At 40.1% G+C, this 27,634-nt stretch overlaps 3 protein-coding genes across 3 annotated transcripts; 2 read left to right on the top strand and 1 right to left on the bottom strand.

Moving 5' to 3' along the window:
• Positions 1-228: 228 nt before the first annotated feature.
• Positions 229-6,717, bottom strand: LOC149105675 (uncharacterized). Its single transcript, XM_089270636.1, has 4 exons — positions 6,467-6,717; positions 4,362-4,424; positions 3,682-3,960; positions 229-2,833 (listed from the first exon to the last, which is right to left on the bottom strand). The coding sequence occupies exons 1-4, from the start codon at positions 6,614-6,616 to the stop codon at positions 2,579-2,581; spliced, it is 747 nt and encodes a 248-aa protein (XP_089126762.1). The 5' UTR covers positions 6,617-6,717; the 3' UTR covers positions 229-2,578.
• A 237-nt stretch (positions 6,718-6,954) lies between these two features.
• LOC110045420 (uncharacterized) lies at positions 6,955-13,475 on the top strand. Its single transcript, XM_020751022.2, has 4 exons — positions 6,955-7,184; positions 11,065-11,127; positions 11,789-12,091; positions 13,121-13,475. Exons 1-4 carry the CDS (start codon positions 7,035-7,037, stop codon positions 13,232-13,234), a joined length of 630 nt encoding a protein of 209 aa, XP_020606681.1. The 5' UTR covers positions 6,955-7,034; the 3' UTR covers positions 13,235-13,475.
• Positions 13,476-14,897: 1,422 nt separating this feature from the next.
• Positions 14,898-26,413, top strand: LOC149105674 (uncharacterized). Its single transcript, XM_089271838.1, has 4 exons — positions 14,898-15,144; positions 23,906-23,968; positions 24,614-24,916; positions 25,738-26,413. The coding sequence occupies exons 1-4, from the start codon at positions 14,995-14,997 to the stop codon at positions 25,849-25,851; spliced, it is 630 nt and encodes a 209-aa protein (XP_089127964.1). The 5' UTR covers positions 14,898-14,994; the 3' UTR covers positions 25,852-26,413.
• Positions 26,414-27,634: the final 1,221 nt, after the last annotated feature.

Raw genomic sequence — 27,634 nt, 5'->3', positions numbered from 1 at the left:
CCGACACGACCAAACAATCCAATTCCCGCCATTTTGATAGCACGTGCTCAAACTTTGATCAAGTTGCCTCGGTCGAAAACAAACCTTTTTCCTCACACAGAGAAAATCAAAACTTCACTGGATTTCTCATGCGTCTTCGTGCATGTAGAGGATCCCATCCTCGTCGCCAAAATGAAACATACTAGCAAAAGTATGGCTCGGTGACATAACAACACAAGTTGACTAGGCTTGCTCAACACAACAACTTTATTCTCTAAGCATCTTGGGTAATACAACAGCTTAACACAACTTCCGGTTACGAATATATTACAGAAGCGAAGGTAGAGTGGATTTCGGCCCGCTAAAACAGAGCTCGAGTTCGATGCAAGTTCCAACGAACTGCCAAACATGGCGGGAGAACCGAGAGGACCTGGTACCTAACATGAAGACCGCTGATTCCTGTTTGTTGGAGATCGGGCACTCACAAGGCTGGTATGCTCTTACAAAGGGACTGGGATAACAGTGACGGGAATGAAAGCACAGAACGGTAGCAATCACCAAAAAAAACCAAAACAAAACAAAAAAACAAAATGTCATTTTGGGTACCGAAAAAAAGTCAGCTATTCGGAAAGGCGATAAGTCCTAACGTTTTCGGGAAATGGACAAAAAAGCCCTAATAAGTACGAGATACACAAGCTCCTCTAGAATAACCGAACAGATAAATTTTTTTTTGCGCAACCTAAAAATAACCTACAGAGCTTTGAAAGTACACCAGATAGCCTAAAACAGCGTTTCAAAGCATTCGAGAGAAAACGGTCGTTGGGCCGGCCGTGTCCCTTATGGTTCCCTGCCTAACCTAACTCGCGTCAGTTCAAACTCGGTCACCAGGGCTCTTTCCGTCTTGAACTCACACAGCACGTGACGCTTTCATGGTCCTTCATGAATAAATACGTACGTGTCCGAGAATTAATTTTTCTCTTTTCTAGAGACGTAAGCTTGGGACGCCTGCATGTGCAGTAACAATTCTAGTTTTATTTTGTCGTTGTGGATGCGCGGAAAGTTCACAAGAAGACAGCTTAGTGCGGTGTCGATCAATGCAGCGATTTAGTTTGGTGCATACCTTCTAACCCAACTTCAATTTAAAGCACATTATAGCACACACTTGGATTTTAGAGAAGTTCAAATGCTTCAACATAAAAGGCACCTTAATGGAGGCTTCACGGTAGGTTTACGGAGCTTTAGGGCGGTGTTACATTTTAACTTTACGCGCCTTTAAAAGGTCCCATTTATTTGTTCTCGGTTACCCGAGACAACCCTTCCTCTCTCTCCCCCCCGTCCCCCCAAGTTTAACCTGGCTGGGGTAACTTTTCATTTATTTCTTTGCAAAATTCAACCAACCGTTTACAACAGGATAGCGAACCTGTCGGTAACTTGGAATTTACATCATTTCAACAGTCTCCGTTGGTTGAACCGTTACACCAGAGTTACATTAAACAAGCCCACTTTTCCGTTACATGGTTTTTGCAGGGTTTAGGCAGGCCTTCTCTTAAATTTAGATCTTTTTTTTTTTCTAAGAGTCTCCATTTTACATTAACGTGGTCTTAACAGTTTTTCGAAAAGCCCCCATTATCTCATTTAAATTGTTTTCACAGCCTTTGCAAGGTCCCCCTTTTTAATTTACATGTTTTTAACAGGCTATTTACAGCCCCCCACTGCACCCGTGCAACTTCTAGGTTTTCCATTTACATGGTTTTTATATGTTTCTTACAGGCCCCCTTTTTTCATTGACATGGTTTTTACATGTTTCTTACAGGCCCCCTTTTTTCATTTACATGGTTTTTACATGTTTCTTACAGGCCCCCTTTTTTCATTTACATTGTTTTTACATGTTTCTTACAGGTCCCCTTTTTTCATTTACATGGTTTTTACAGGGTTACAAACATAACATTTCCAGACTTTTTACAGCATTCGCTTGAATTATTTACACGTTTCTTACATGGTTTAGCAAAGCAATTTACATGTTTTTTACAAAGGCAGATACTGTAAAAGTGCGTAAAATATTTTACAGGTTTTTACATGTTCTTCAAATGATCATTGTCGACAAAGACAATGTAAATCACTATTTACAGAACATTTACATGCTGTACTAAAAGCTGTAAATTTCCTGTAAATTTATTTTACAAAACCCTAACATGTAAATTGTAATTTACAAAGAATGTAAATCAATATTTACATGCTGTAAATTAAAATTGACATGTCCATGTAAATTTTCAACTTTTCCAGTGTTAGCCACTATTCGAGACTATTCGCCTATATTCGAGACTGTTCACCATTATTCGCACTATTCGCACTATTCGCTATTCGCTATTCGCTATTCGGGACTATTCGCTGTTCGCTATTCGCGACTATTCGCTATTCGCTATTCGGGTTTTCCAGACACCCGACTGAGGACATCAAAGCCTAATCTAACTATACTGAATACGGTTAAATATGGACAACCATCGAATACAAATTACACTTTCTCAAAAACCGTCCAAACATTCATTCCCTCTTGGAGACCAAGAAGGAAAAACAAGGAAGATAATTACTGATTGGGCTTTTATTGGTTAGACACTGGAACAGCGACCATCGGCTTAGCTGAAACCATCGGCTGCCCTTCAACCATCTGCTGACGTGCAAGGACCGGCTGACCTGCAATAAGCGGCTGACATGCAACCATCGGCTGAGCTGCAACCATCTGCTGACCAGCAATCACCGCCTGACCTGCAACCATCGGCTGGGCTGCAAAATAGGTCGGTTGTAGTGGTTGCAGTTGGATTTGTCCGGTTTCTAATCGATGAAATGCGTACACTCCCTGTAAACATGAAATAAAAATGATGTTTTGACAGCTTGACATTAAGTCGCGGATGTGACCCTATTAATCGTAGCAACCTCAAGCCCGGATTCGAGTGTGAGATACAAGTCAACTTCAAATCACGTTCGATGCAGCTTCAAGTTTCTTCTTTCAAATGATGTGATTTCGTTTCATTTCTCGCACACTACCAAACTAACAAGCGAATCATGTATTTACAGTTCATTACTTTAATTTAAAACAATAAAATGAAAGAAAGCGGCATAACTGTTGTGTTTTATTTGTTTGGAATTAAACTGAGAGGACAAGAATATTCACAAGGCCAAATAGCTTTCAATTATTCTAAGCAACGCAGCTTTGGGAGGCTAGGCAGCATGGGTTTAGCGCAGGACTTGAAATCCGGAGGTCGCGGGTTCAGGCCACGCTCTGACCAGTAAGCTGGAGTTGTTTCTCGGGAGACCCTAGTTCAACTCCTCGGTCATGCTTGCAAATAGCCAACTGGTCTGCTTCCCGCTAGTTGGGAATTTTAGGTGTATTATGTTTATTTGAAAATTTTATTTTTTTCAATTAAGTAGCATGCCTGAGAACTAGCTAGGTGTTGTCCATGATGAACAACATTTGAACATTTTCTTTGAAAAATAAAATAAAACCAACAGAACAAAAGAAACATTGAACACGTAGGAAATCAATAATTCCAGGAGCACTTTTCAGAAATATAAGCACTATGGCATTACAATATCCGAACAGCCGCCATCCTTGATCCGCCATCGTCGATTTCTTGAATTCTAGAAAAACTTCAGAATGTACTTGAATTAAAAGTAGTCTTTCGTTCCATCGGTGACTATGCGTACCTGATTATCTTGAGGAGGCTCATAGCCTATGTCACCGCAGCTCTTGGCGCTTGCAAAGGCGAGGATCATCTCAATGATAGAAAATAGAATAGCTAAGGAGGATATGGCCAACATAATATTTTCCTGAGCGGTGAACTTGAATTCTGTGTCCTTTCCTACAATGTAAAAAGGGTAACCCGCCTTCCGGTCTAACAATAGGCTAATACCCCATTGATAATGGTACATTGTTGCTGCTGACATCGCAGCACAAGCCACGCTGACTGACTTGAGGGCATAAATCTGAAATAGAGCAAGAAAGAAGAGAAGCGTGTCAGAGTGAATGAGTATATGGCCGTGCCGTGTCGTACCGTGCCGTGCTGTGCAGTGCGTTGCAATGCAGTGCAGTGTCGTGCTGTGCCAGTGCAGTGCAGTGCAGTGCGGTGCGGTGCAGTGCAGTGCAGTGCCATGCAGTGCGGTGCCGTTCCGGTGACGGTGCCATGTGTTGCCAGATGTGCGCTCTAATGTTGTGCTCCTGAGGGGAGGAGCCCCCAGGGTTGTGCTGATCTAGAGCTCGCTTCGACAAACATTAATCATGAGCTCCTAGTTTTTGGTTTATGGTTTTGCACATGGGAGATAAAGGACCATTGCTATAGTCTTATGGGAAGACCTTCATCAGTGAATGCTGTATACAACTGTCTTACCAAATTCGGGGGGCGTCTTGACATGCGGGACAAAACCAGGCCTACGATGCCAACTGGTAACACCTTGGTTGAAAGAAAAGAGAACTATCAGACACTATCAGGATGATTTCCAAAGTAAACACTCAACTAAAAACTGAGGCAGGTGCACAAGATGTTTGCACTTCGCAAGACAGTCTGAATATGTGTTGTCGTAACACGTTTGATGATCCGTGTGGCTTGGGTGCAAGCGGGGTTCATGTCTTTTAACTTAGTTTTATTTATTTAATTTTTTTCGTTATCTTAAGTGCTTATTTGAGTTGAAGTTGAAGGGAGGGGTCGGCAGGAGAAAGGCTGTGGGGAATCTGTTTCTCACACAACCACTGCATTTAGCCGGAGATAAAATGTTAAACCTTATGCCAGCATTATTTTGAGCATAATAGTGCAGTAAACGAATCAAGCATCCTGCCGGAATAATAGAAACAAAAACTGGCTGACAGTTGAGGGACTTTGGGCGGGTTAAGAGGAATCTGGACACTAGTCCCTCGACTGCACAGTACACAAAGCACATGCCCAAAGGTTTTGCTATAAATTGAACACTCTTCGGCTGCATCAGAGCGAGTGTTTTTTTTTTTTTTCTTTTCCTTTTTCGTTACTCCAATACTCATTTTACAATAACCAAGCTAGAACAATGGAGGATAACATTGAGGCGTCGCTAATGCTTCAACATAACAAGCGTTAGGGGTATATATTAGGCTTTTCATGTAAACATAATGGAGTAAAATAGTAAGATTTTTTGACCATAAAAAAGAGTTTATTTCTCTCTGAACCACTAGAGTCCGTCACAAAGGTCGAATTGGTGATTGACCTGAGATTGATATCAGTAAAAATATGGTTAAACCGTTATTCGTATGGTTAAATCTCCCAACATAGCCAAAATTAATATTGAACATAATTATCCAAATCTTTTGAAATCTTGCAACAAAAATAACTTAGCATTTTACCGTTTAAAACTGTTTTCTGTAACGTTTTATTGTTCACCGCTACCAATATAAACATAATTGTTAGTCAAATCATTATTTTATTTAACTAAAATAGGATTATCGCAATAAAAAGTGTGGCAATACTGAATAAAGAAGTCACTCATATTGGCAAAGTCCTGCCATGTCTGTTCAGCCCAAAATCCCTGTCAACCCTCTCTCCACCATTGTATAATTACAGGCCGCATCCCAGGCGAATGCAGATCAATATTAGGCGATATCGATATTCCACGAATTTCAGCGGGGTACGATCACTGTGGTGTCAACAGTTATAAAGAATTCTGTCATCTCTCCCAATAAATGTGGTTCCGAACCTCTCGCAAGTCGACTGTCAAAAGATAAAATTTAAGCTGATGGCTATCGAACTACCGGACGAGTGCAGCCACGCAAACAGATTGACGAAGACTGGAAAACAGCTATGCTTCTGAGCGAGTGTCCGCATTGGAGAGCTAGAATCTCACTTAATAGTAAAATTTCTCAACTGCAGACCTCGTTCTTAGGCTTCTCGGTTAAAAAGGCTTTATTTCTATGCTCACAGTTACAATTTTGAGCAATTATTTCGCAGCCGTTAGCTAAGCACTCACTCACTTGCGGAAATTTTCTCCCCTAGCAAACTGTTTTTGACAGTTATTCATTTCAGACTCTCGGTAGAACTAAATTCAAGCTATGCATGAAGAAAATAAATAAACTGATTGACTGACGACGGTGAATATTACAGAATGAGTGAGCAGCTGGTAGTAGAAGTCAATTTTGAAAATGGTTCATGTTCTTCCTCATAGAGTGAAAGTTCATAGTGATTCCAGAATGATTTAAGTCTAAACGTCAAACAAACAAACAAGGAAACAAACAACCCGAATCTGAAAACCTGAAAACTGTTGTTCCACGCGAAGAAGGCCAATTGGTGTCGCTGATACATGGAACTTCTTCAAGCGAACTATATAGCTAAGAAAATTAACTGTTCTCACCGATCGGAAGCTAGCTGCATGAAACGGCTGTAATTCGCAGGCTTTTAGTAGCTACGAGCAGTCGAGAGCGTTGGATTAAACGAGGGAGGCAAAGTATGGAATCGTACGACCAAAGTCTACTTACAATGGCAGCCGTCCAACATGGCGACATCAGAAAGCTGGTATACAAGTATCGTACTTGAAATCGATCTACTAAACCAAGGATCAAGAAGATGGCGGTCATTACAAGCTGAACTATGGAAACGACTTTCAAATCCCAACTGTTGTACGCCATTTTACGTCAAGTTGTTCAAAGTTGTAAGAATTGTTGCAATCAAACCTGGTGTGCGGAAGTTCTAACAGATAATTTTCCGCATGCGTGACTTACAATAACTGAAAAAGGTATATGAAAACAGGCAATTAATTCGTGAGACGTTTTTTTCCTTTCATTTACTGTAGAATTTTAACGTTTTCGTCGACTGATAGCAAAGTTATCAGTAAAGTAAATGGTATTTTGTAAGTCGCAGAACGAATGAGAGTACATCGGAAAAGGAAAGTTAACTGAGCTTTTGGCGACTGCGGAAATTTGATATGCAAATTTGTAAATATGCAAATACTAATCAGACACGCCGCTTGGATGGGCCCTGTGTGGTCTACGTTGAATTTCAAAATTCAACTCTATATTTCTTTCAATCACTTCGCTGAACTGTAAAATGGGGCACAACAGACGATTCTTGAAAGCTATCTCGATCGTTCAGGTTGTGATAAGCGCCATCTTTTTTGCGCTTGGCATTGTGGATAGGTATGAAGTCCGCTTCATATACACCAGCTTCTTGTTTACGCCTTGTTGGATAGCTGCTCTTGTAAGTACTTCGGGCTCTTGTCCCTCATTCAAAAGTTCTCTTAATGTTATTTTAAAACAGACTAAGCTAGGACGCTTATAGTTGAGTCTCGATTGGTTTAAGTAGAATCCTTCCTGTAACAGTGGCAGGTTATCACTGCGTGTTTATATTCTAACATGTACTATTCCAAGCAGTCCACGTTCAACAGCGATGGAAGAGTGATCCATCGATCACGCACTATGTATTATTTGTCTTTGCGTTAGCCAGAGGAGAAGATAGCTATTTCTGGCCCTTGTTTTTTGTACGCTGTCAACACGGAAATTAAACCCGACATGTTTCTCGCTTGTGTGCACGCGGACTAGAGAGAAGAAAGAGGGAAAAAAAGCTACATATTCTCATTACAAATTGCACCTCGTGTTCTCGCTTGAAAGGTCAGTCTGAATGTGTCTATGATTACTTGTGTAAACGAACCTTTCACGCAACGTGGATTTATGTCGACGAGGAAATGGAGATCACGTCGCATAGCGCTTGACTGAGGCGTAACAACAGCAACAGGGAGCTTAAGGACGTTCGCGCGAAAATTTACAACTCGATAGATTTTTTTAAACTTCTACTGCGGACAGATAATGATATACTTGTTTCAGAAATTAAATCAAAATTGGGGGTCACCGACTTCGTTTCAGAGATCAAGCGTGCGGAAAACTAGTCTGATTTTGATAAATTGGTGCGCGTAACTCAGCATGGTCTCCAGGGTTTTTAGGTTGAAATATCAAAGATAAGTCAACAGAGGCAAACTACCTTAACAATATTTTGCATAAGTGGATCTGTGGCGTTAATAATTCCAAATATTGTCATAATTTTCAGAAAACTTAACCCTTCAAGAGGCTTTTGAAACTGACGCACATGTAAAGCTAAACGAAGAGGTCAAATGAACGGAATTCGATGGTACGTTTTACAAAAAATTCAAACTTCTACACGATAGATTTTCTTCATTTTTTCCTAAAAACGTAGAAAATCGTTAGAGAAAATGGCCCATCAAAAGAAAAATAGGGGTCACCGAACGTCCAAGATCGTTAAATCCACGCAAAGTTGTAGCAGTGGCGATTTGTCTTATTATTGTTAACTTTACTACTTAGCGCGCGCGCTCGATGCATGACGCAATCTCGTTCCCAGAGTCTTCGTTCCCCTTGACCAGCGGTCGTAAAACAAGAGCTATGAGATTAACCATTTTAGGCATGCACCATGGATGCAGACTACGCAGTGAAACCGGACGGGCAGAATCACCAGAATTCGGTTATTTCAAAATGGTTGTTCCCAAAGCTCTCGTTTTCTGACCGCTGGTCAAAGGGAACGAAGACTCTGGAAACGAGATTGTGCATGACGTGGCGTGTGAATTTTGTGCGCAGTAAGGATGCGCAGAAAGAATTAGCGCGAACGTTCTTAAATAATGACGACGGCGACTACAAGAACTAGGGCTGGAGAAAAATGAATTTATATTTTACCTTTGAAATTCTCAATTGTCTAGAACTATTCACTAGGATTAGTTAGGCGAGTGGTGTAACACCCCACTCAAACTAAAGATGTAACGCCATCGATCGATTCAAGAAGAAAATACGAAAAATTAGCCGCCGTGGCTAATGTTCTTCAAAATACGCAGAACTTAGTCATTTCACGATGTTTTTTTGCAGAGGACGGTTGCGAAATGTACCGTGAAGATTTACAACGCACGTGCACAGCTGTTGTTCTGTTCATTTAACCTTTTGCTTGGTGGTTTTCTCGTTGCCGTTGCCGTCGTGGTTTTCTTAAGTAAATCTCACTCGGGCCTTACATAAATAAACTTTGTCTGAACATCGATCCACGATTCTTGAACCTTTTCAACTTTGCTTACGTTTACTGAAGGGTATACTGACACTATAACGTAGGTTGACGATTGAAACTCAATAATGGTAGCGAACCGAGGCAAATAACAAAGCTGCAGTACCGAGGTTCGACCTTGTCCGGAATAGCATGCAAAATTAAACCTGTCTCAAAGAAAACTGGCGCCCAGCACTCAGGGAGACCGATAAACAAGCATTCCCAAAATTCCAAGCGTAGTCAATCTTTAAAAACCGATATTGGAAATTCAATCGATATCAATCGCTGATTGCTATCGATTGATATCGGCAATCGATATCGATCGATAGCTCACAGAGAAATTTCTTTATCGCCTGCTATCGATTGGCAAAAATCGATAACAATCGTTAATTCCTGTCTTCAGGAATATCGACTGTTATCGATTTTTAAAAAATCGACAATAACCACCCGGACTATTCAAAGATGGCTTTGTTATTATAATACCCGGAACAACACGGGACCTTCATCTTCAGCCGCATGCTACTAGATTATATTTTCATTTTGGCCTACTCCGAGATCTATTCTTACGTTGGTTTCCTATATTAAACGCAAATGAATTAAATCAGTAGAACACTGACGCTGTTGTTTATTTTGCTTCATATTAATGTTGCCGCTACAATTAAACTGGAGGCTTTTACTCTTCTACTCTGGGCTGAGCTTCTTCCGGCGTCGTTAACTAGCAAAGAGAGATGTAAAGCCCAAAACATTCCGTTCTTGTTATTTTGTCAATGATTGTAAAAGATATGCAGGCTATGATAATTGGCTCATTAAAGCCATTTTTTACGATAACTGCAGAAATTCTCGCGCGCTCATTGGTTAATTTTCATTGTCAATAAGCGGACAGACACATGATTTTATAATTTATGCGATGCGAGGTAGAGCGAACAATTTGACAATTTGCTATCGTAAAAAACAAATTGACATTCGTTTTTCAAGCGTCTGTCCTGTTATTGATCATAAATTTCGTCATAACATTCGTCATAACACAGCTATTTTGACAATGTTGTGACGAAATTCATGATCAATAACAAGACAGACGCATAAAAAACTGACGTCAATTTGTTATATAGACAAATTTTGTCAAACATTTTATCAGTGTATCTTGTAACAGCAATCGATAATAATCGATTCCAATCGATGAATCAATCGTTGTCTCGTGGATGCACAGCTACTTTGACAATGTTATGACGAAATTTATGATCAATAACAGGACAGACGCATGAAAAACGGTCGTCAATTTGTTAAATAGAGAAATTTTGTCAAATATTTTATCAGTGAAACTTGTAACAGCAATCGATAATAATCGATTCCAGTCGATGAACCAATCGTTGTCGATTACCATCGGCGATTGACAACTCACAGCTTTTTTTTGTTCATCGATTTTCATCGATGGCTATCGCCAATCGAATCAATCTTCGGTTACCCCCCCCCCCCCCCCCGCCGGTTGATATCGATTGTTGTTATATGGCTCTGTCTCACAAGGACTGGGAACTACCAAATTCACGAATTTGATTGACTGAAATCGACATTGAAAGCCGTCTAGATTTTCCCATCTACACCGACATCTAGACCGGTAATTTTTTGCAGTGAAAAAGTTACAAACTAAAATGCGAAATCATTGACTATTTCCATCCAACAATATTAATTTATGAAAGTGCCAAAAAGCCTGCTGAGAAGAAAAAAAAATTGGTAGAATTAAATTCAGCTCATCGCCGTTCGCAAGGGAAATGTCAGTTAGCACAAACCTGTTACGTTAAACGCCGAATTAAATTGTCCTTGTTTGCCATATAATATACATCTTATAAACTGAGCTTAGTTGGTCTGTATGAGAAAATCTTGACCTCGGTCGTGTGTACAGATCTCGGTCAAGATTCTCCCATACAGACCTCCTGCTTGGTTAATAAGAGCTAATTATCGATAAAAATCGATTATCAGTTTATCGATTGACGACGCCTGGCAAAATTTTTTCTATTTTATTTTTACGATTTCCATTTCTTTTTTCTCCAAGGTGTTACCAGCTGGCATCATGGGAGTGATTTTGGTCAACAAATCAAGTCCCTCCTCGACTTTGGTAAGGCACAAATGAAAAATTCCAATTTACCTTCATACATAAAACGGGACAAATATTTTATTCACTTAAATATCTCGAAATATCGCTCTTTTCTCGTAATACAAAAACGACACGTTTTTCTGGCAACAATCAATTATATTTTGATAAAATAAGAGCAGAGCTGGAGCGCTAAGCGGAGCACCATAACTATAGGAACAGAACCACAAGCATGCATAGACAATTATTTTTTCATGGTTAACATGGCTAGTGGCGTGGATCGCTGATGCCTGCGCCCTACGATAAATAGGACCACGTCGCGCTACATGGCGGCCATACTCCAGCCACTAGTAGGTGGACCGAGGCATGCTGCCTCGATATTGGATAATTTTGATATTGAACATCCATGTTATGGTCAATTGACACCTGTCAAAAAAGGTATTCGCTGACCAGAGCCCCATGAGCATATCGCGGGCTCGGGTTTAGAGCTATTCAAGGTCACATTCTTTTTTTTTTTGAAGTTCACCGCTGCGCAAGTACTGGTTTTCTATTGAATCGAAGGCTCAAGCCACGTCAACTTATTGCAGTCAGGAGCTCCGCTTTTAGGTTCAGCTAAATCTATATATTATTGTTTCCTTGTACGTGGGGTTTACTCTGAAGTCGCTTCGATTTTGATTCATTTCAGATTAACGCCGTGAGCTCTGTGAGCATGACGAGCGTCATAGTATCAGGTATAACCGTGTATCAATATAAATGGGCTGTGGGCAGAATACTGATCGCTAACCTATACTCTGCGGGTATGTATCGGGAAGTCACTGACTTTGCCAACAAGGACGTGCCTCTTAAACTCACCGACCAGGAAAAGACTGTGGTAGCAATAAGCTCCTTGATTGCAATATTTTCCACCATTGAGGTTGCCCTCGGCCTTTGTGCCGCTTGGATCAGTGATTCTCTCTACCAGCCTCCCCAAGAGAATCAAATCAGTCAGGTATGTGAAGTACTATATCTTTTGGAGACACAAGAAATAACTTTCATACCATGGCATAAAAACTTCAGCCAATCAGGATACAAGAAAAGCGTTGCATACTCGATGGTATTATACTTAACTTTTCCATCACGCGTTGCGCATGTGTCGCATTGACTGTGTTGGCCACTGTACTCTCTATCAATTAGTAATAGCTAGTAATTGGACCGAGTGAAGTACAATTTAGGGAGTAATCGCGCGAGTAATTTCAAAATTGGATGAGCGCAATTAACATAGGCAATACAATTGCAAAAATTACAAAAATTAAAATGTAACGACTTACAAAAAGAAATTACTAACTGAAAAGAACCAGTACACAAAATCTACGAATTACGGTCGTTATGAACACTCACAAGACTCAAACAAAACAGAAGTGCTCTACAGAGTAATAAGGACCCAAATCTTCCTTTTGTGTATCCCAAACTTAGTGCAATTACTTATCCCGGTCCAGTTACTTATTAATAGTATTTATAACAAATTTCGAAATTAAAAAGGTCTTTGGGGAACTCGTTTGAGCGAAAAAGTCAGTAGCGCTTTCAATAAATTTTAATAAACGGTCCGCAATGCGTACTTCTGGCTTATGGCCAGCGCAGTGCTATTTCACGACTGGGTTGATATATTCTAGTCTTACGAGTAGGTAACTACCAAAAAGATAAAAGTAGGTAACATTAAGAAGGAAGCCATTAAGTGCACGTAATGGACGTGAGAGTCACGTGGGTATCCAATTACGGGTATCCAATGACAAAAATTTGCAAGTGGATCTATGTAATTGGACATCCAAGTGATCGTGCGCCGATTACGTGACAAATAGGCGCGCGGAGAACCAATCGCGATCAAGAATTTTGTTATAGAAAAGATTAGTCAATTAATTAATCAATCAATCAATTATTCAAGTCGTTCGCCAGTTATATTCACGGCCTCTTTACCCAATTCAAATGCTAACCGTGATATAAAGCTGTCGAAACATAATTTTTCTTTTAACTTAACTTTCAGGCAAGAAATGTGAATAACCAGTTTGGAGCCGGACAAATCCCAATGCACCCACCCTATACAGCAGCTCAGCCTATGGTTGCTGTTCCAGTACCCAGCTACAATGCCCTTAAGTAGTCAGTTTTCTTCTTGCTTTTACTCAGTTATTCTTTTAAATGAATCTCCCAACATATTTAAAATTAATATTGAACTCATCCAAATCTTTTGAAATTTTGCAACAAATATAACTTAGCATTTTGGCCTTTAGCACTGTTTCAGTAACGTTTTATTGTTCATCGCTACCAAAATAAACATAATTGTTAGTAAAATTATCGGAATAAAAAATGTGACAATAATCAATAAAGAGGTCACTCACCAATGAATGTCAAAGTCGTGACATGTCTGTTTAGCCCCCAAAAAACCCTGTCAACTCTCTCTACACCATTGTACAGGCTGCATCCAGGCAATGCAGATCAATATTAGGCGATATCGATATTTCGCGAACTTTAGCAGGGTGCGATCACTGTGATGTCAACAGTTTTAAAGAATTCTGTCATTTCTCACATTAAATGTGGTTTCGAACCTCGCAAGGTCGACTGTCAAAAGATAAAATTCAAGCTTATCGAACTACCAGACGAGTGCTTTCACTAAAACAGAACGACGAAGATTGAGAAGAAGCTATGCCTCTGAGCGAGGCTCTGGATTGGAGTGCTAGAATCTCACTGATTAGTAAAATTTCTCAGTGGCACACTGCGTTCTCAAAAACGCCTCATTTCTATGCTCACAGTTACAATTTTAAGCAATTAATTCTCAACGATTGGCTAAGCGCTAACCCACTTGAGGAAATATTCTCCCCTAGCTAGTGAAGGCAAACCGTTATTGACAGTTATTCATTTGAGACTCCTTGTAAAACTAAATTCGAGTTATGCATGAAGAAAATAAATAAACTGATTGACTAAAGACGGTGAATATTACGGAATGAATGAGCAGCTGGTGGTAGAAGTCAATTTTCAAAATGGTTCATGCGCTTTCCCATAGCTTGAAAGTTCAGAGTGATTCCAGAATGATTCAAGTCTAAACGTCAAACAAACAAAGAAACAAACAAACCCTCAAAACTGTTGTTCCACAGAAGGCCAATTCGAGTCGCTGATACATGGAACTTCTTCAAGCGAACTATATAGCTAAGAAAATGAATTGTTCTCACCGATCGGAAGCTACCTGCATAAAAACGGCTGTAATTCGCAGGCTTTTAGTAGCTACGAGCAGTCGAGAGCGTTGGATTAAACGAGGGAGGCAAAGTATGGAATCGTACGACCAAAGTCTACTTACATTGGCAGCCGTTTCAACAAGGCGACATCAGAAAGCTGGTATACAAGTATCGTACTTGAAATCGATCTACTAAACCAAGGATCGAGAAGATGGCGGTCATTACGAGCTGAACGATGGAAATGACTTTCAAATCCCGACTGCTGCACGCCATTTTACGTCAAGTTGTTCAAAGTTGTAAGAATTATTGCAATCAAGGCTGGTGTGCGGAAGCTCTAACAAATAATTTTCCGCATGCGTGACTTACAATAACTGAAAAAGGTATATGAAAACAGGCAATTAATTCGTGAGACGTTTTTTTCCTTTCATTTACTGTAGAATTTTAACGTTTTCGTCGACAGATAGCAAAGTTATCAATACAGTAACTGGTATTTTGTACGTCGCAGAACGAATGAGAGTACATCGGAAAAGGAACGTTAACTGAGCTTTTGGCGACTGCGGAAATTTGATATGCAAATTTGTAAATATGCAAATACTAATCAGACACGCCGCTTGTATGGGCCTTCTGTGGTCTACGCTGAATTTCAAAATTCAACTCTATATTTCTTTCAGTCACTTCGCCGAACTGTAAAATGGGGCATAGCAGACGATTCTTGAAAGTCATTTCGATCGTTCAGGTTGTGATGGGCGCCATTTTTTTGGCGCTTGGCATTGTGGATAGGTATGAAGTCCGCTTCATATACACCAGCTTCTTGTTTGCGCCTTGTTGGATAGCTGCTCTTGTAAGTACTTTGGGCTCTTGTCCCTCATTGAGAAGTTGTCTTAATCTTATTTTAAAACAGACTAAGCTAGGACGCTTACAGTTAAGTCTCGATTAGTTTTAGTAGAATCCTTCCTGTAACAGTGGCAGGTTATCACTGCGTGTTTATATTCTAATATGTACTATTCCAAGCAGTCCACGTTCAACAGCGATCGATGGAAAGAGTGATCCATCACGCACTAAGTATTATTTATCTTTGCGTTAGCCAGAGGAGAAGATAGCTATTTCTGGCCCTTGTTTTTTGTACGGTGTTAACACGGTAATTAAACCCGACATGTTTTTCGCTTGTGTGCAAGCAGACTAGAGAGAAGAAAGAGGAAAAGAAAAGCTACGTATTTCATTACAAATTGCACCTCGTGTTCTCGCTTGAAAGATCAGTCTGAATGTGTCTAGTATTACTTGTGTACATAAACCTTTCATGCAACGTGGATTTATGTCGACGAGGAAACGCAGAGCACGTCGCATAGCGCTTGACTGCGGCGTAACAGCAGCAACAGGGAGCTTAAACAATGACGACGGCGACTACAAGAACGACGGCTGGAGAAAAATGTATTTATATTTTACCTTTGAAATTCTCAATTGTCTAGAACAATTCACTAGGATTAGTGACTGTAACGCCAGCGATCAATTCAAGAAGAAAATACGAAAAATTAGCCGTCGTGGCTCATATTCTTCAAAATAAGGGGTATCGAATGGTCTTTGCGAGCATTTGCGAGCGTGCGAGCAGTGCGTTTATTTTTGGGAGCACGAGCAGTGATCAAATATGTCTTGGGAGCAGCGAGGACTTTAGAAAATACAGATGGCGACAGGCGAGCACTTCGTTAATTTACTAGGCGGAATTTACATCTCTCTTTCATTAGAAAGAAACGTTTTGCGCCAATTAATCTGGCTGACATCGTTCAACCAATCCCAGCGGCTTACAGCCAATTATAGTAATTATGCCTTGTTGGATGTCAAATTACGTCAGGTAGCTTCGCGTCTGAGTTTCAGTGCGGTACACTAGGTGGACGCTCAAGGAGATCCAAAGCTTTCTACTCCAACATTGTGAACACGTCACGGGAAGAAGCTTAAAGTTACCAGACTTTCAAGTGTTTTGACATGGAAGGTTTTTTTTGGTTATATTAATATTCTTAGGAAATGTGAACAACGCGGCATTTAGTCTAACAGGCATTTCGAGCTTAGGTTTTGATGATCGGCAAACCGATTGACTGAAAGAAGAATCAACGCAACGGAAGAACTGTGATATATGCTGTTAGGCCGTTTACAATTTTACATTTTATATATATTTGATATCTTTTAAGCTTTTTAAATATTACTAAGTTCATAGATTTCATTTACTTATCAGTTTATTTATTTATTTTATACATTATTTATTAAATTGTAAATAATTTTAACTTTAGCTAAGGTATATTTTATTGTGTAAATAGTGTCCGCAATTAGTTTTTTTTCTTTTTTAAGCTGAATTCTATTGACACTTAAATAAAGTCATTCATTCATTCATTCATTCATTCAAGCTTTATTCGGAGGCTTCTAGGATCTAACCAATTGAAGTCAAACAGCTCTGACAAGCTCTGAAGGTCAAATAGTAATAGTAATACTCTACATGTCTTCACGTCTCTAGATTACTTTTTACCTTTGCGGGTGCCTTTCGCGAAGACTTGTTACGTGCGTCAGTTTCCATAAAACGTCAGCAAAACGAGGAAGCATGTTTTCAGAAACATTCGAGGCGCGTGACTGTTTCCCCAATGTTTCTCAGGTTTGCCATACGGGAATTTTAACGAGAATCCGAGCATACGAGCAGTGACAAAATTTTGCGAGCACGAGCAAGCGAGCACTCATCTAATTTTTGCGAGCAATTCGAGCAATGGCCAAATTTTGCGAGCACTTTTGAATTGAATGGTAGCATTCGATACCTTTAAAATACGCGCAGAACTTAGTCATTTCACGTTTTGCAGAGGACGGTTACGAAGTGTACAAAGATTTACAACGCACGTGCACAGCTTTTGTTCTACTCATTAGACCTTTTGTTTGGTGGCTTTCTCGTTCCCGTTGCCGTCGTGGTTTGCTTAAGTAAATCTCACTCGAGCCTTAAGGCTACCGCACACTAGCCGATTTTCTGTCGTAGAACTGCAGATTTTTTGTCGGGGTCAAATCAGGTTGAAATTTGTCGGGCCATCAGCTTGCCGCACACTCGCCGATTTTTTGTCGTGACTAACCGCGTTGAGGCTTGGGGCCGAGTCATCCAAAATCAAGATGGCGCCTATTCCACTGACGTGAATTTCATGACATTTCCTAACTGGTTGAGGCGCTCGCGAGCCCCGACAAATTGTCTTGGTCCACCGCACACTGGCCGACAAGGCCCGACAAGACGTTTTGAGATCTAGCACTGTCAGATATCGCTTGACAAGGCCCGATCTTGTCGCAGACTTGTCTGAATTCACCGCACACCAGCCGACTAGTGAAGATATTTTGTCGGCCGACAAAAAATCGGCTAGTGTGCGGCGGCCTTAACAGAAATAAACTTTGTCTGAACCTCAAGAACATCGATTCACGATTCTTGAACCTTTTCAACTTCGCTTACGTTAACTGTAGTGTATACTGACGCTATAATGTAGGTTGACGATTGAAGCTCAATAATGGTAGCGAACCGAGGCAAAATAACAAAGCTGCAGTACCGAGGTTCGACCTTGTCCGGAATAGCATGCAAAATTAAACCTGCCCAAAGAAATCTGGCGCCCAGCTCTCAGGGAGACCGATAAACAAGCACTCCCAAAATTCTGGGCGTAATCAATCGATAAAAATCGATATTGGAAATTCAATCGACATCAATCGATATCAATCGCTGATTCCTATCGATTGACATCGGCAATCGGTATCAATCGATAATTCCTGTCTTCAGGAATATCGATTTTCATCGATTTTAAAAAAACTCGACAATAACCATCCGGACTATTCAAAGATGGCTTTGTTATTATAATACCTGGAACAACACGAGACGTTCATCTTCAGCATGCCGCTAGATTATATTTTCCTTTTGGCCTACTCCGAGATCTATTCTTACGTTGGTTTCCTGTTAAACGCAAGTGATTGAAATCAGCAGAACACTGATTCTGTTGTTTATTTTGCTTCATCTTAATGCCGACGCTAGGGTTTTACGCTGCTACTCTGGGCTGAGCTTCTTCCGGTGTCGTAAACGAGCAAAGAGAGATGTAAAGCCCGAAATATTCCGTTCTTGTTATTTTGTCAATGATTGTAAAAGATATGCAGGATATGATAAATTGGTTCATTAGAACCATTTTTTTACGATAACTGCAGAAACTCTCGCGCGCTCATTGACTAATTTTCATTGTCAATAAGCGGACGGACACATAATTTTCTAATTTATGCGATGCGTCAACGAGCGAGAGCGGACAATTTGACAATTTGTTATCGTAAAAAAACAGATTCACATCAGTTTTTCAAGCATCTGTCCTGTTATTGTCAATGAATTTGGTCATAGCATTGTCAAAATAGTCTGCGGATCCACTTGGCTATCGCCTCGTGGATCCACAGCTGCTTTGACAAACATTTGAAATTCATGATCAATAACAGGAAAGACCTATAAAAAACTGACGTCATGATCAATTTGTAAATAGACAAATTCTGTCAAACATTTTATCAGTGTAACTTGTCAAGGACAAAAATAATTTCCGACGGCATCGATAATAATCGATTCCAATCGATGAATCAATCGTTGTCGATTACTATCGGCGATCGATTACTCACAACTTTTTTTCTTCATCGATTTTCATCAATTGCTATCGCCAATCGATGTCAATCTTCGATTGATATCGATTGTTATTATATGGCTGTCTCACAAGGACTGGGAACTACCAAATTCACGAATTTGATTGGCTGAAATCAATATTGAAAGCGGTCTAGATTTTCCCATCAAGACCGGCATCTAGACCGGTAATGTTTTGCAATGAAAAAGTTACAAAGTAAAATGCAAAATCATTGAATATTTTCATCCAACAATATTTACTTATGGAAGTGCCAAAAAGCCCGATGAGAACAAAAAAAAATCTGGCAGAGTTAAATTCAGCTTATTGCCGTTCGCAAGCAAACTGTCAGTTAGTACAAACCTGCTACGTTAAACGAATTAAATTGTTCTTGTTTGTTATATAATAAACATCTGATTAAAGTACACCTAACACAAATTTTTTTTTTTCGCTAAAATAATAAAGCTTATTTTGTGGAGTAATCTGTCGCAAAAATTCTTCGATTTAGTTAGATCTTTGATTTTCTAAGGCTCGTCAAAGTACGTCAAAACGCCGCCATTTTGGTTCACGACCGAGTTTAACGGGGCATAGGTCGAGGGCCGGATGTGACGTCAAATCCAGAACACGGTGATTCTGTAAATTCGCATATTTACTTGTTTCTGTGGGGAAAGTAGTTGGAAAAATGCTAGCCAGGCGCGTTGTAGTGGGATGTAGCAATACAGCAAACGTACAGGAGGTACTGCGCTTCATGCCATACCGTTTTATGGAGAGATGATCGTCCTGAAGAGAAGAAACGTACAAAGCGATGGTTCGATTTCGTCAAAGCGAAACGTGTAAAGTGAGAGGCGTCTGAGTTTGGTGATCTGTTCTAACCGTTTCAAACAAGATGATTTCGCTCGACGCCTGGATTTTCAGGGAGAGGAAGGGATTTTGCTGATTCCACGACTTAAGTGAGACGAATTTGGAAAAACCGCTTTTCCATCGATTCATGCAGCCGTTGTTGCATCTGATCTGAGAAACAGCAGCTGTCAGTCAGCACAGCCGATAGATACAGAAGAATGGTGAGATATTTTTTTCTGAACAAATGTTCCCTGCTTTGGCATGTTAGTTTCCTTCCTTGTTCAATTCTTTGAAAAATAAATCTGTAAGGGTATTTTGAGCGAGAAAGTCATGCGAACAAGCACACTAGTTTGGAAGACCCACCGTTCAACAAATGCGGCCATGGAGACATTCAAGAAAGGAATGGCTTAGAATTAGTTTATATGTTCAGAACCCTTTTTACATGTGGGTATTATCAATATACAGAGAACATACTTCGACCAGGACCAGAACAATTTCAAGCTGTCTGTGTATGTGTCTGTTTCTGCATGAGGCTTGTAGACTTGAATTGTATTTATAGGAAGTTTTAATTATTGATACCATGGTAACACATGCTTATGAGATTTGCATCTCTGCTGACCAAATGCTCTTGCAAATGAGGACATTGTTCCAGAAACATTGCTGAAGACACAACTATTTCCCTTTTTGCCCAGCACGGGAAACATTGTTGCGACACAAAAAATGTTTCTGATAAATATTATTTTTGACAGGGACATGGTTGTGTCCATAACAATGCATCTGCAAGTTGCTGCACTGTAGAAAAGCCATCATTGAACTGATGTTGTTGTTGTTGTTGTTCTTCTTCTTCTTTTTATTATTATTATTATTATTATTATTATTATTATTATTACTATTACTATTATTACTATTACTATTATTACTATTACTATTATTACTATTACTATTATTACTATTACTATTATTACTATTACTATTATTACTATTACTATTATCATTATCATCATCATCATTATTTAGCTCATATTAGCTGAGCAGGAGGTGTGTATGGGAGAATCTTGACTGAGGGTTGAACGCAGTGAGGTCTGTAAACACGACCGAGGTTAAGATTCTCCCATACAGACTGACTAAGCTTGGTTAATAAGATGTTTACTATAATTTGCAAACAAGAACAATTTAATTCTTTTAATGTAACTGGTTTGTACTAACTGACATTTTGCTTTGCTCTTTTTTCTCATCGGGCTTTTTGGCACTTCCATAAATAAGTATTGTAAGAAGAAAACAATGATTTTGCATTTTAGTTTACAACTTTTTCACTGCAAAGCATTACCAGTCTAGATTCCGGTCTAGATGGGAAGATCTAGTCTGCTTTCAATATCAGTTTCAGCCAATCAGATTTGTGAATTTGGTAGTTTCCAGTCCTTGTGAGACAGAGCCATATTATTATTAGCTTGTCACTGTTTGCCAGGAAATAGATTATAGAATACAGAATCAAAGATAAATAAATAAATATATAAACAACATAATTTTATTGTTGTCCAGGTTGATTGCGACATGTAAATGGTCAGTGAAGGGACACAGACATTAAACTTTCCACTTGACAATACAAGAAAGAAAGGCATCTGCTTTCAGTTTGTAACACAGGATTATAATAATTCACATTTCTAAGCACAAGCGAAGAAAAAGGGGTCCTTTTGATGTTTCATGGGCCTTTTCTTATTGGTGTGTTGTGCGAGTAAAACAAACTGTCTATGTCAATGAATCAATAGTTCAGTAAGCTGTTGGTCTCCAGGTGAATAAGACTGATATGTTTTCGAACAAATGCCATATTTTTGCAGTATTGTACAGTTGTAGAACAGTTTGTGTTGCAGTTTGTCAAAATAAGTACAATAAATATCAAGCTCACTCTAGTTTTGTTTGAATTCCTCATGAAGGTCAAATCATTCAGAGCTTTAATCCTTTTCAACTGAAAATTCCTTTCTAATAATATTATTGCTATATAAAGGAATCCTCTTGTTCCGCAACATCCCATACACCAGCCTTGAGAACTCTTAGTATGAAACACTTCGTAACTAAAAAAGATTAATGGAAAAAAGTTTTCTAGCAGTGGGCATCTTATATATGGTGAGGGACGGGGGGGGGGGGGGGGGAGGATAGGGCAGGATACCTAAAAACAAAACTCAATGAAGAAATCACAAAAAGTAACAGTATTGTTCGAGAATCACTAAAGCATGTTTGTAACAGTGATACAGGACTAAACGGGTGTAAACTAATCGTATAATTCACACTTGACCAACCAAAGATTGCAATAACATAACCAACCCCCTAGCTACCCCCCTCTTACTCAGGAACTTTACAATGACTTGTTTATACATGTAACTGATCGTTTCACAACCATACTTCAGTGTAAATTGGAAGAATCACTGTTAAGTAAAATGTTGTGTGCATGCATGTAAAGAGGGATTCGGAAACATTCTTATCTTATACAGCCATGTGCAAAGCTGAATTACCTCTCTTTGCTGCCAGTTTGATGATAGGTTTGCTTCCCTTTAGTTTTGTATTTGCCCGCTGCTAATCTTAAACTCCATTTCTGAAGGCATACAGGTTTAATTCCTGGATATTCAGTAACACACGTTAAGATAACATCAGCGCCAATATCTTCAAGAGCAAGATCACTCTTCTTTGAGTATTGACAACCATAACATTCGTTGATGTTTTGAAGGGAAGCGACGCTACAATTTCTACACTTGCACGTAAAGAACACAAACACTGTCATGGGATAATCATTTTGATCTACATTGAACGCATGAAGTTAAAATAATTTGAGAAAGTGAACGGACTTGACTGTTATTACGAAAGTATATTAGTGCGAGATCGAAGAAGGCGCGAAGATAGTAAAGACGCGGCAGGCGCTACAGTCTTACTAGTATCACTCTTCGACGTCTACATATCATTGGCTTCGAGTCTGTCCATCTGAGCTCGTTCGAGTTCTTTGTCAGCATCCACCTCCTGGTATTTGGCTGTCCATTCTCCATTGGCCAGAGAGTAGTCAGCATACAAATCAGCTCGGTCGTCACCGTTTGACTATTCAGTTTGCGATGTTGATAAGCGTGAGCGGTCATTCTCTTCAGCGATAAAATAAATTTCAGAGTTTTCTGAGTCAAAGCTCATTTCAGAATCAGACGAACTAGGAGACATTGTTAGTAAAAACAGAAATCGGTCGACTGCGGAGTCCCAGCGAAAGAACTTGTGCTGCAAAAAGGCTTCTACACTCAGACAAAGTAAAAGACCTGACTGGGACAGTCGAAGCATTCGTTCTGGATTTGACGTCACAGCTTTAACTCTCCCCAGATTTCCCATGCGCGCTCGCGAACCATTCGAAACTCGGTTTCGAAGGGGCACAGAAATTCGAGAATTTAACCAAATCGAAAAACTTTTGCGGCAAATTACTCCACAAAATAAGCTTTATTATTTTAGCGAAAAAACCATTTTTGGTGTTAGGTGCACTTTAAAGGGGCTAGGTCACGCTAGTTTAGGTAGTTTTGTTTCATTTTGTTTATTATGAGCTCTAAACGTCAAATTGGCAGAGCAAGAGTCTTTCATTTCCAAAATCACGGCCACATAACAACTGAGAATGATTTTCCAGCTGTGTAAATGACATTTTGATAGAAACTGATATAAATTTGAAAAAAGGTGGGCCGACGTTTTCAAATTTACCCAAATGCGTCAATTTTAATCCTCTCCAGTTTTGTCTATCCATGTCCCTTCCTTCCTGTGTTTTGTTTGAGATCTTCTATAGTTTTGAGCCGTTTTTGTGAAATTCCAGTTAATTCTATGACCATTTGATCAGTGCTGAAATTGCCTAAAATTTCGTGACCTAGCCCCTTTAACTGAGCTTAGTCGGTCTGTATGGAAGAATCTTGACCTCGGTCGTGTGTACAGACCTCACTGCGTTCGGTCTGTACTCACGACCTTGGTCAAGATTCTCCCATACAGACCCCCTGCTCGGTTAGTAAGAGCTAATTATCGATTATTGGTTTCTCGATCCACAACGCCTGGCAAAAAGGCGACTATTTTTTTCTATTCTATTTTCACCATTTCTATTTTTATTCTTTTTTCTCCAAGGTGTTACCAGCTGGCATCATGGGAGTTATTTTGGTCGACAAATCAAGGTCCTCCTCGACTTTGGTAAGGCAGAAATGGAAAATTCCGATTTACCTTCATACATAAAACGGGACAAATATTTTATCCACTTAGATATCTCGAAATATCGCTCTTTTCTCGTGATACAAAAACGACACGTTTTTCTGGCAACAATTAATTATATTTTGATAAAATAAGAGCGGAGCTGGAACGCCAAGCGGAGCGCCATAACTATAGGTACAGAACCACATGCATGCATAGACAATTATTTTTACAGGGTTAGTGGCGTGGATCGCTGGTGCCTGCGCCCTTTGATAAATGGGACGATGTCGCGCTACATGGCGCCCATACTCCAGCCACTAGTAGGTGGACCGAGGCATGCTGCCTCAATATTGGACAATTTTGATATTGAACATCCATGTTATGGTCAATTGACACCTGTCAAAACAAGGTATCTGCTGACCAGTATCACGTGACCATATCGCGGGCTCAGGCTTCGAGCTATTCGAGGTCACATTTTTTGAAGTTCACCGCTGCACAGTTACTGGTTTTCGATTGGATCGCAGGCTCAAGCCACGTTAACTTATTGTAGTCAGGAGCTCCGCTTTTAGGCTTGGCTAAATCTATATATTAGTTTTTCCTTGTTCGTGGGGTTTACTCTGAAGTCGCTTCGATTTTGATTCATTTCAGATTAACGCCGTGAGCTCTGTGAGCATGACGAGCGCCATAGTATCAGGTATAACCGTGTATCAATATAAATGGGCTGTGGGCAGGATACTGGTCGCTAACCTATACTCTGCGGGTATGTATCGGGAAGTCACTGACTTTGCCAACAAGGACGTGCCTCTTAAACTCACCGACCAGGAAAATACTGTGGTAGCAATAAGCTCCTTGATTGCAATATTTTCCACCATTGAGGTTGCCCTCGCCGTTTGTGCTGCTTGGATCAGTGATTCTCTTTTCCAGCCTCCCCAAGAGAATCAAATCAGTCAGGTATGTGAAGGTATATCTTTCGGAGACACGAGAAATAACTTTCATACCATGGCATAAAAAATTCAGCCAATCAGAATACAAGAAAAGCGTTGCATACTCGATAGTATAACATTTAACTTTTCCATCACGCGTTGCGCGTGTCTCGCATAGTGTGACTCAAACAAAACAGAAGTGCTCTAAAGAGTAACAAGGCCCCAAATCTTCTTTTAAATCTTCTTCTCTCAAATCTTCTTCTTAGTGCAATTACTTATCCCGGTCCAATTACTTATTAATAGTATTTGTAACAAATTTCGAAATTAAAAAGATCTTTGAGAAACTTTTTTGAGCGAAAAGGTCAGTAGCGCTTCCCATAAATTTTAATAAACGGTCCGCAATGCGCACATGTGGGCTTATGGCAAGCGCAGTGTTATTCCATAATTGGGTTGACATATTCCAGTCTTACGAGTAGGCAACTCCTAGAACGATAAAAGTAGGAAACATTAAGAAGGAAGCCATTAAAGCGCACGTAATTGACATGAGAGTCACGTGGGTATCCAGTTACAGGTATCCACTTTCAAAAACTTGTAATAATTGGATACCGGTAATTTGAAATCCACGTGATCGCTCGCCGATTGCGTGACAAATAGGCGCGCGGAGAACCAATCGCGATCAAGAATTCTGTTATAGAAAAAATTTATCAATTAATTAATCAGTCAATCATTCAAGTCGTCCGCCAGTTATATTTCACGGCCTTTTTTCCAGTTCAAATGCTAACCGTGATTGGCATGGCTCAATATAAAGCTGTTGAAATATATTTTTTCTTTTAATTGAATTACTTTCAGGCAAGAGATGTTAATAACCAGTCTGGAGCCGGACAAATCCCCTTGCAGCCGACCTATACAGCAGCTCAGCCGATGATTGCTATTCCACCACCCAGCTACAATGCCCTTCAGTAGCTGTCTTGCTTGCTTTTTCGTAGTTATTATGAAAAGTAACTGTAGGCTTCCTAGTGAAGTCGTAAGACATCGTAAAACTCAGAAATCAATAAAAGTACCAACATGCTATACAATCATATGCTTTACCACAATTGCTGCTAATCTCGCAATCCGATTGGCTAATTTGCCGTTGTCGATAAGAGTCCCGAGACAACGCTGCTCGCGTCAATGTGTCGCGCAATGCCTTTCTCAGCTCGTGCTCTGAAAAAACATTTTCTTTGACGTTGATGTTGTGGTAAAAAGCAACTGCGCCTCGTGAGTCCACAACTTTTTGACCACTGTGATGACGCGTATCGTTGTCGATAAGAGTACAGACCATGCTAAACCACACTCGACTTGTTAAATTGAACATATCCAAATATTTGGAAATTTTGCAACAAATATAACTTAGCATTTTACCCTTTAGCACTGTTTCTCTAACGTTTTATTGTTCATCGCTACCAAAATAAACATAACCGTTAGTAAAATTATCGCAATAAAAAGTGTGGCAATAATCAATAAAGAGGTGACGCATATTCTCAAAGTCGTAACGTGTCTGTTCAGCCCAGAAAACCCTGTCAACCCTAACCCTCTCTGTACAATGTACAGGCGGCATCCCCAGCGAATGCAGATCAGTATTTTAATAAGCGATATCGATATCCCGCGAATTAATTTCAGCAGGGTACGATCAGTGTGATGCCAAAAGTTTTCAGAATTCTGTCATTTCTCACAGTAAATGTGGTTCTGAACTTCGCAAGTCGACTGTCAAAAAATAAAATCTAAGCTTATGGCTATTAAACTGCCAGACGAATGCAGCCATGCAAACAGATCGACGAAGACTGAGAAGAAGCTATGTTTCTGAGCGAGGGTCTGGATTGGAGAGTTAGAATCTCATTTATTAGTAAAATATCTCAGTTGCAGACCTCGTTCTTAGGTATCTCGGTTAAAAACGCCTTATTTCTATGCTCACAGTTACAATTTTGAGCAATTAATTCTCAGCGATAAGCTAAGCACTCACTCACTCGAGGAAATTTGCTACGCCTAGCTAGTGAAGGCAAAATGTTATTGAAAGTTATTCATTTCAGACTCCCTGTAAAACTAAATTTAAGCTAAGCATGATCTGTTTTCACAGATCGGAAGCTAGCTGGATGAAGCGGCTGTAATTCGCAGGGTTTTATAATAGCTACGAGCAGTCTAGAGCGTTGGATGTCGGATCTTTGTTGAGCAGCTGGTACGGTCCGTAGCTTAGCTATCTGAGAAGCTGCTAACCCTGAAACGGAGTGGACACATATCAGAGGCGGTTTATAATAAGATCAGACCCCGACACAAACAACCACCTAGGATCTATGGTTTGCCGAAGATCCACAAGGTCGACACACCGCTTAGGCCAATTGTGTCGTGTGTCAACACCTTTGCATACGACCTGTCTGCTTTCTTGGCTAACATATTATCTCCTCTTGCAGGTAACTCGAACTTCACAGTGAAGAACTCAATTGACTTCGCCTCCACTATTGCCAGTGAGGAGATCCAGGACCACGAGATCATGGTGTCTTTCGACGTAGAGTCATTGTTTACCAACGTACCGATCGAGGGCGCCGTACAAGCCGCGCTACAAAAAATGGAGAACGACGCGGGCCTGGCTGACCGCACGACACTTACACCAGTTCAAATCGCGGACCTCTTGGATTTCGTATTAAGATCTACGTACTTCCAGTACAACGGATCGATTTACGAACAACGAGACGGCGCAGCCATGGGGAGCCCT

Source organism: Orbicella faveolata, unplaced genomic scaffold, assembly GCF_042242905.1.
Source record: "Orbicella faveolata isolate gen_17 unplaced genomic scaffold, um_ofav_v1 contig_34, whole genome shotgun sequence".
Lineage (NCBI taxonomy): Eukaryota > Metazoa > Cnidaria > Anthozoa > Scleractinia > Merulinidae > Orbicella > Orbicella faveolata.
The sequence above is the reverse complement of the archived record's forward strand: the minus strand, read 5'-3'. Positions and strand labels throughout refer to the sequence as shown.

Bases quoted from the DNA above. Each gene is read 5' to 3' on its own strand.
- LOC149105675 (XM_089270636.1), bottom strand. From the start codon at position 6,616: ATGGCGTACAACAGTTGGGATTTGAAAGTCGTTTCCATAGTTCAGCTT. The intron at 3,961-4,361 runs GTAAGACAGTTG...GCTCTATTTCAG, and splicing joins CAAGACGCCCCCCGAATTTG to ATTTATGCCCTCAAGTCAGT. The intron at 2,834-3,681 runs GTACGCATAGTC...TCATGTTTACAG, and splicing joins AGCCTCCTCAAGATAATCAG to GGAGTGTACGCATTTCATCG.
- LOC110045420 (XM_020751022.2), top strand. From the start codon at position 7,035: ATGGGGCACAACAGACGATTCTTGAAAGCTATCTCGATCGTTCAGGTT. The intron at 7,185-11,064 runs GTAAGTACTTCG...TTTTTCTCCAAG, and splicing joins CTTGTTGGATAGCTGCTCTT to GTGTTACCAGCTGGCATCAT. The intron at 11,128-11,788 runs GTAAGGCACAAA...GATTCATTTCAG, and splicing joins CAAGTCCCTCCTCGACTTTG to ATTAACGCCGTGAGCTCTGT.
- LOC149105674 (XM_089271838.1), top strand. From the start codon at position 14,995: ATGGGGCATAGCAGACGATTCTTGAAAGTCATTTCGATCGTTCAGGTT. The intron at 15,145-23,905 runs GTAAGTACTTTG...TTTTTCTCCAAG, and splicing joins CTTGTTGGATAGCTGCTCTT to GTGTTACCAGCTGGCATCAT. The intron at 24,917-25,737 runs GTATGTGAAGGT...AATTACTTTCAG, and splicing joins AAGAGAATCAAATCAGTCAG to GCAAGAGATGTTAATAACCA.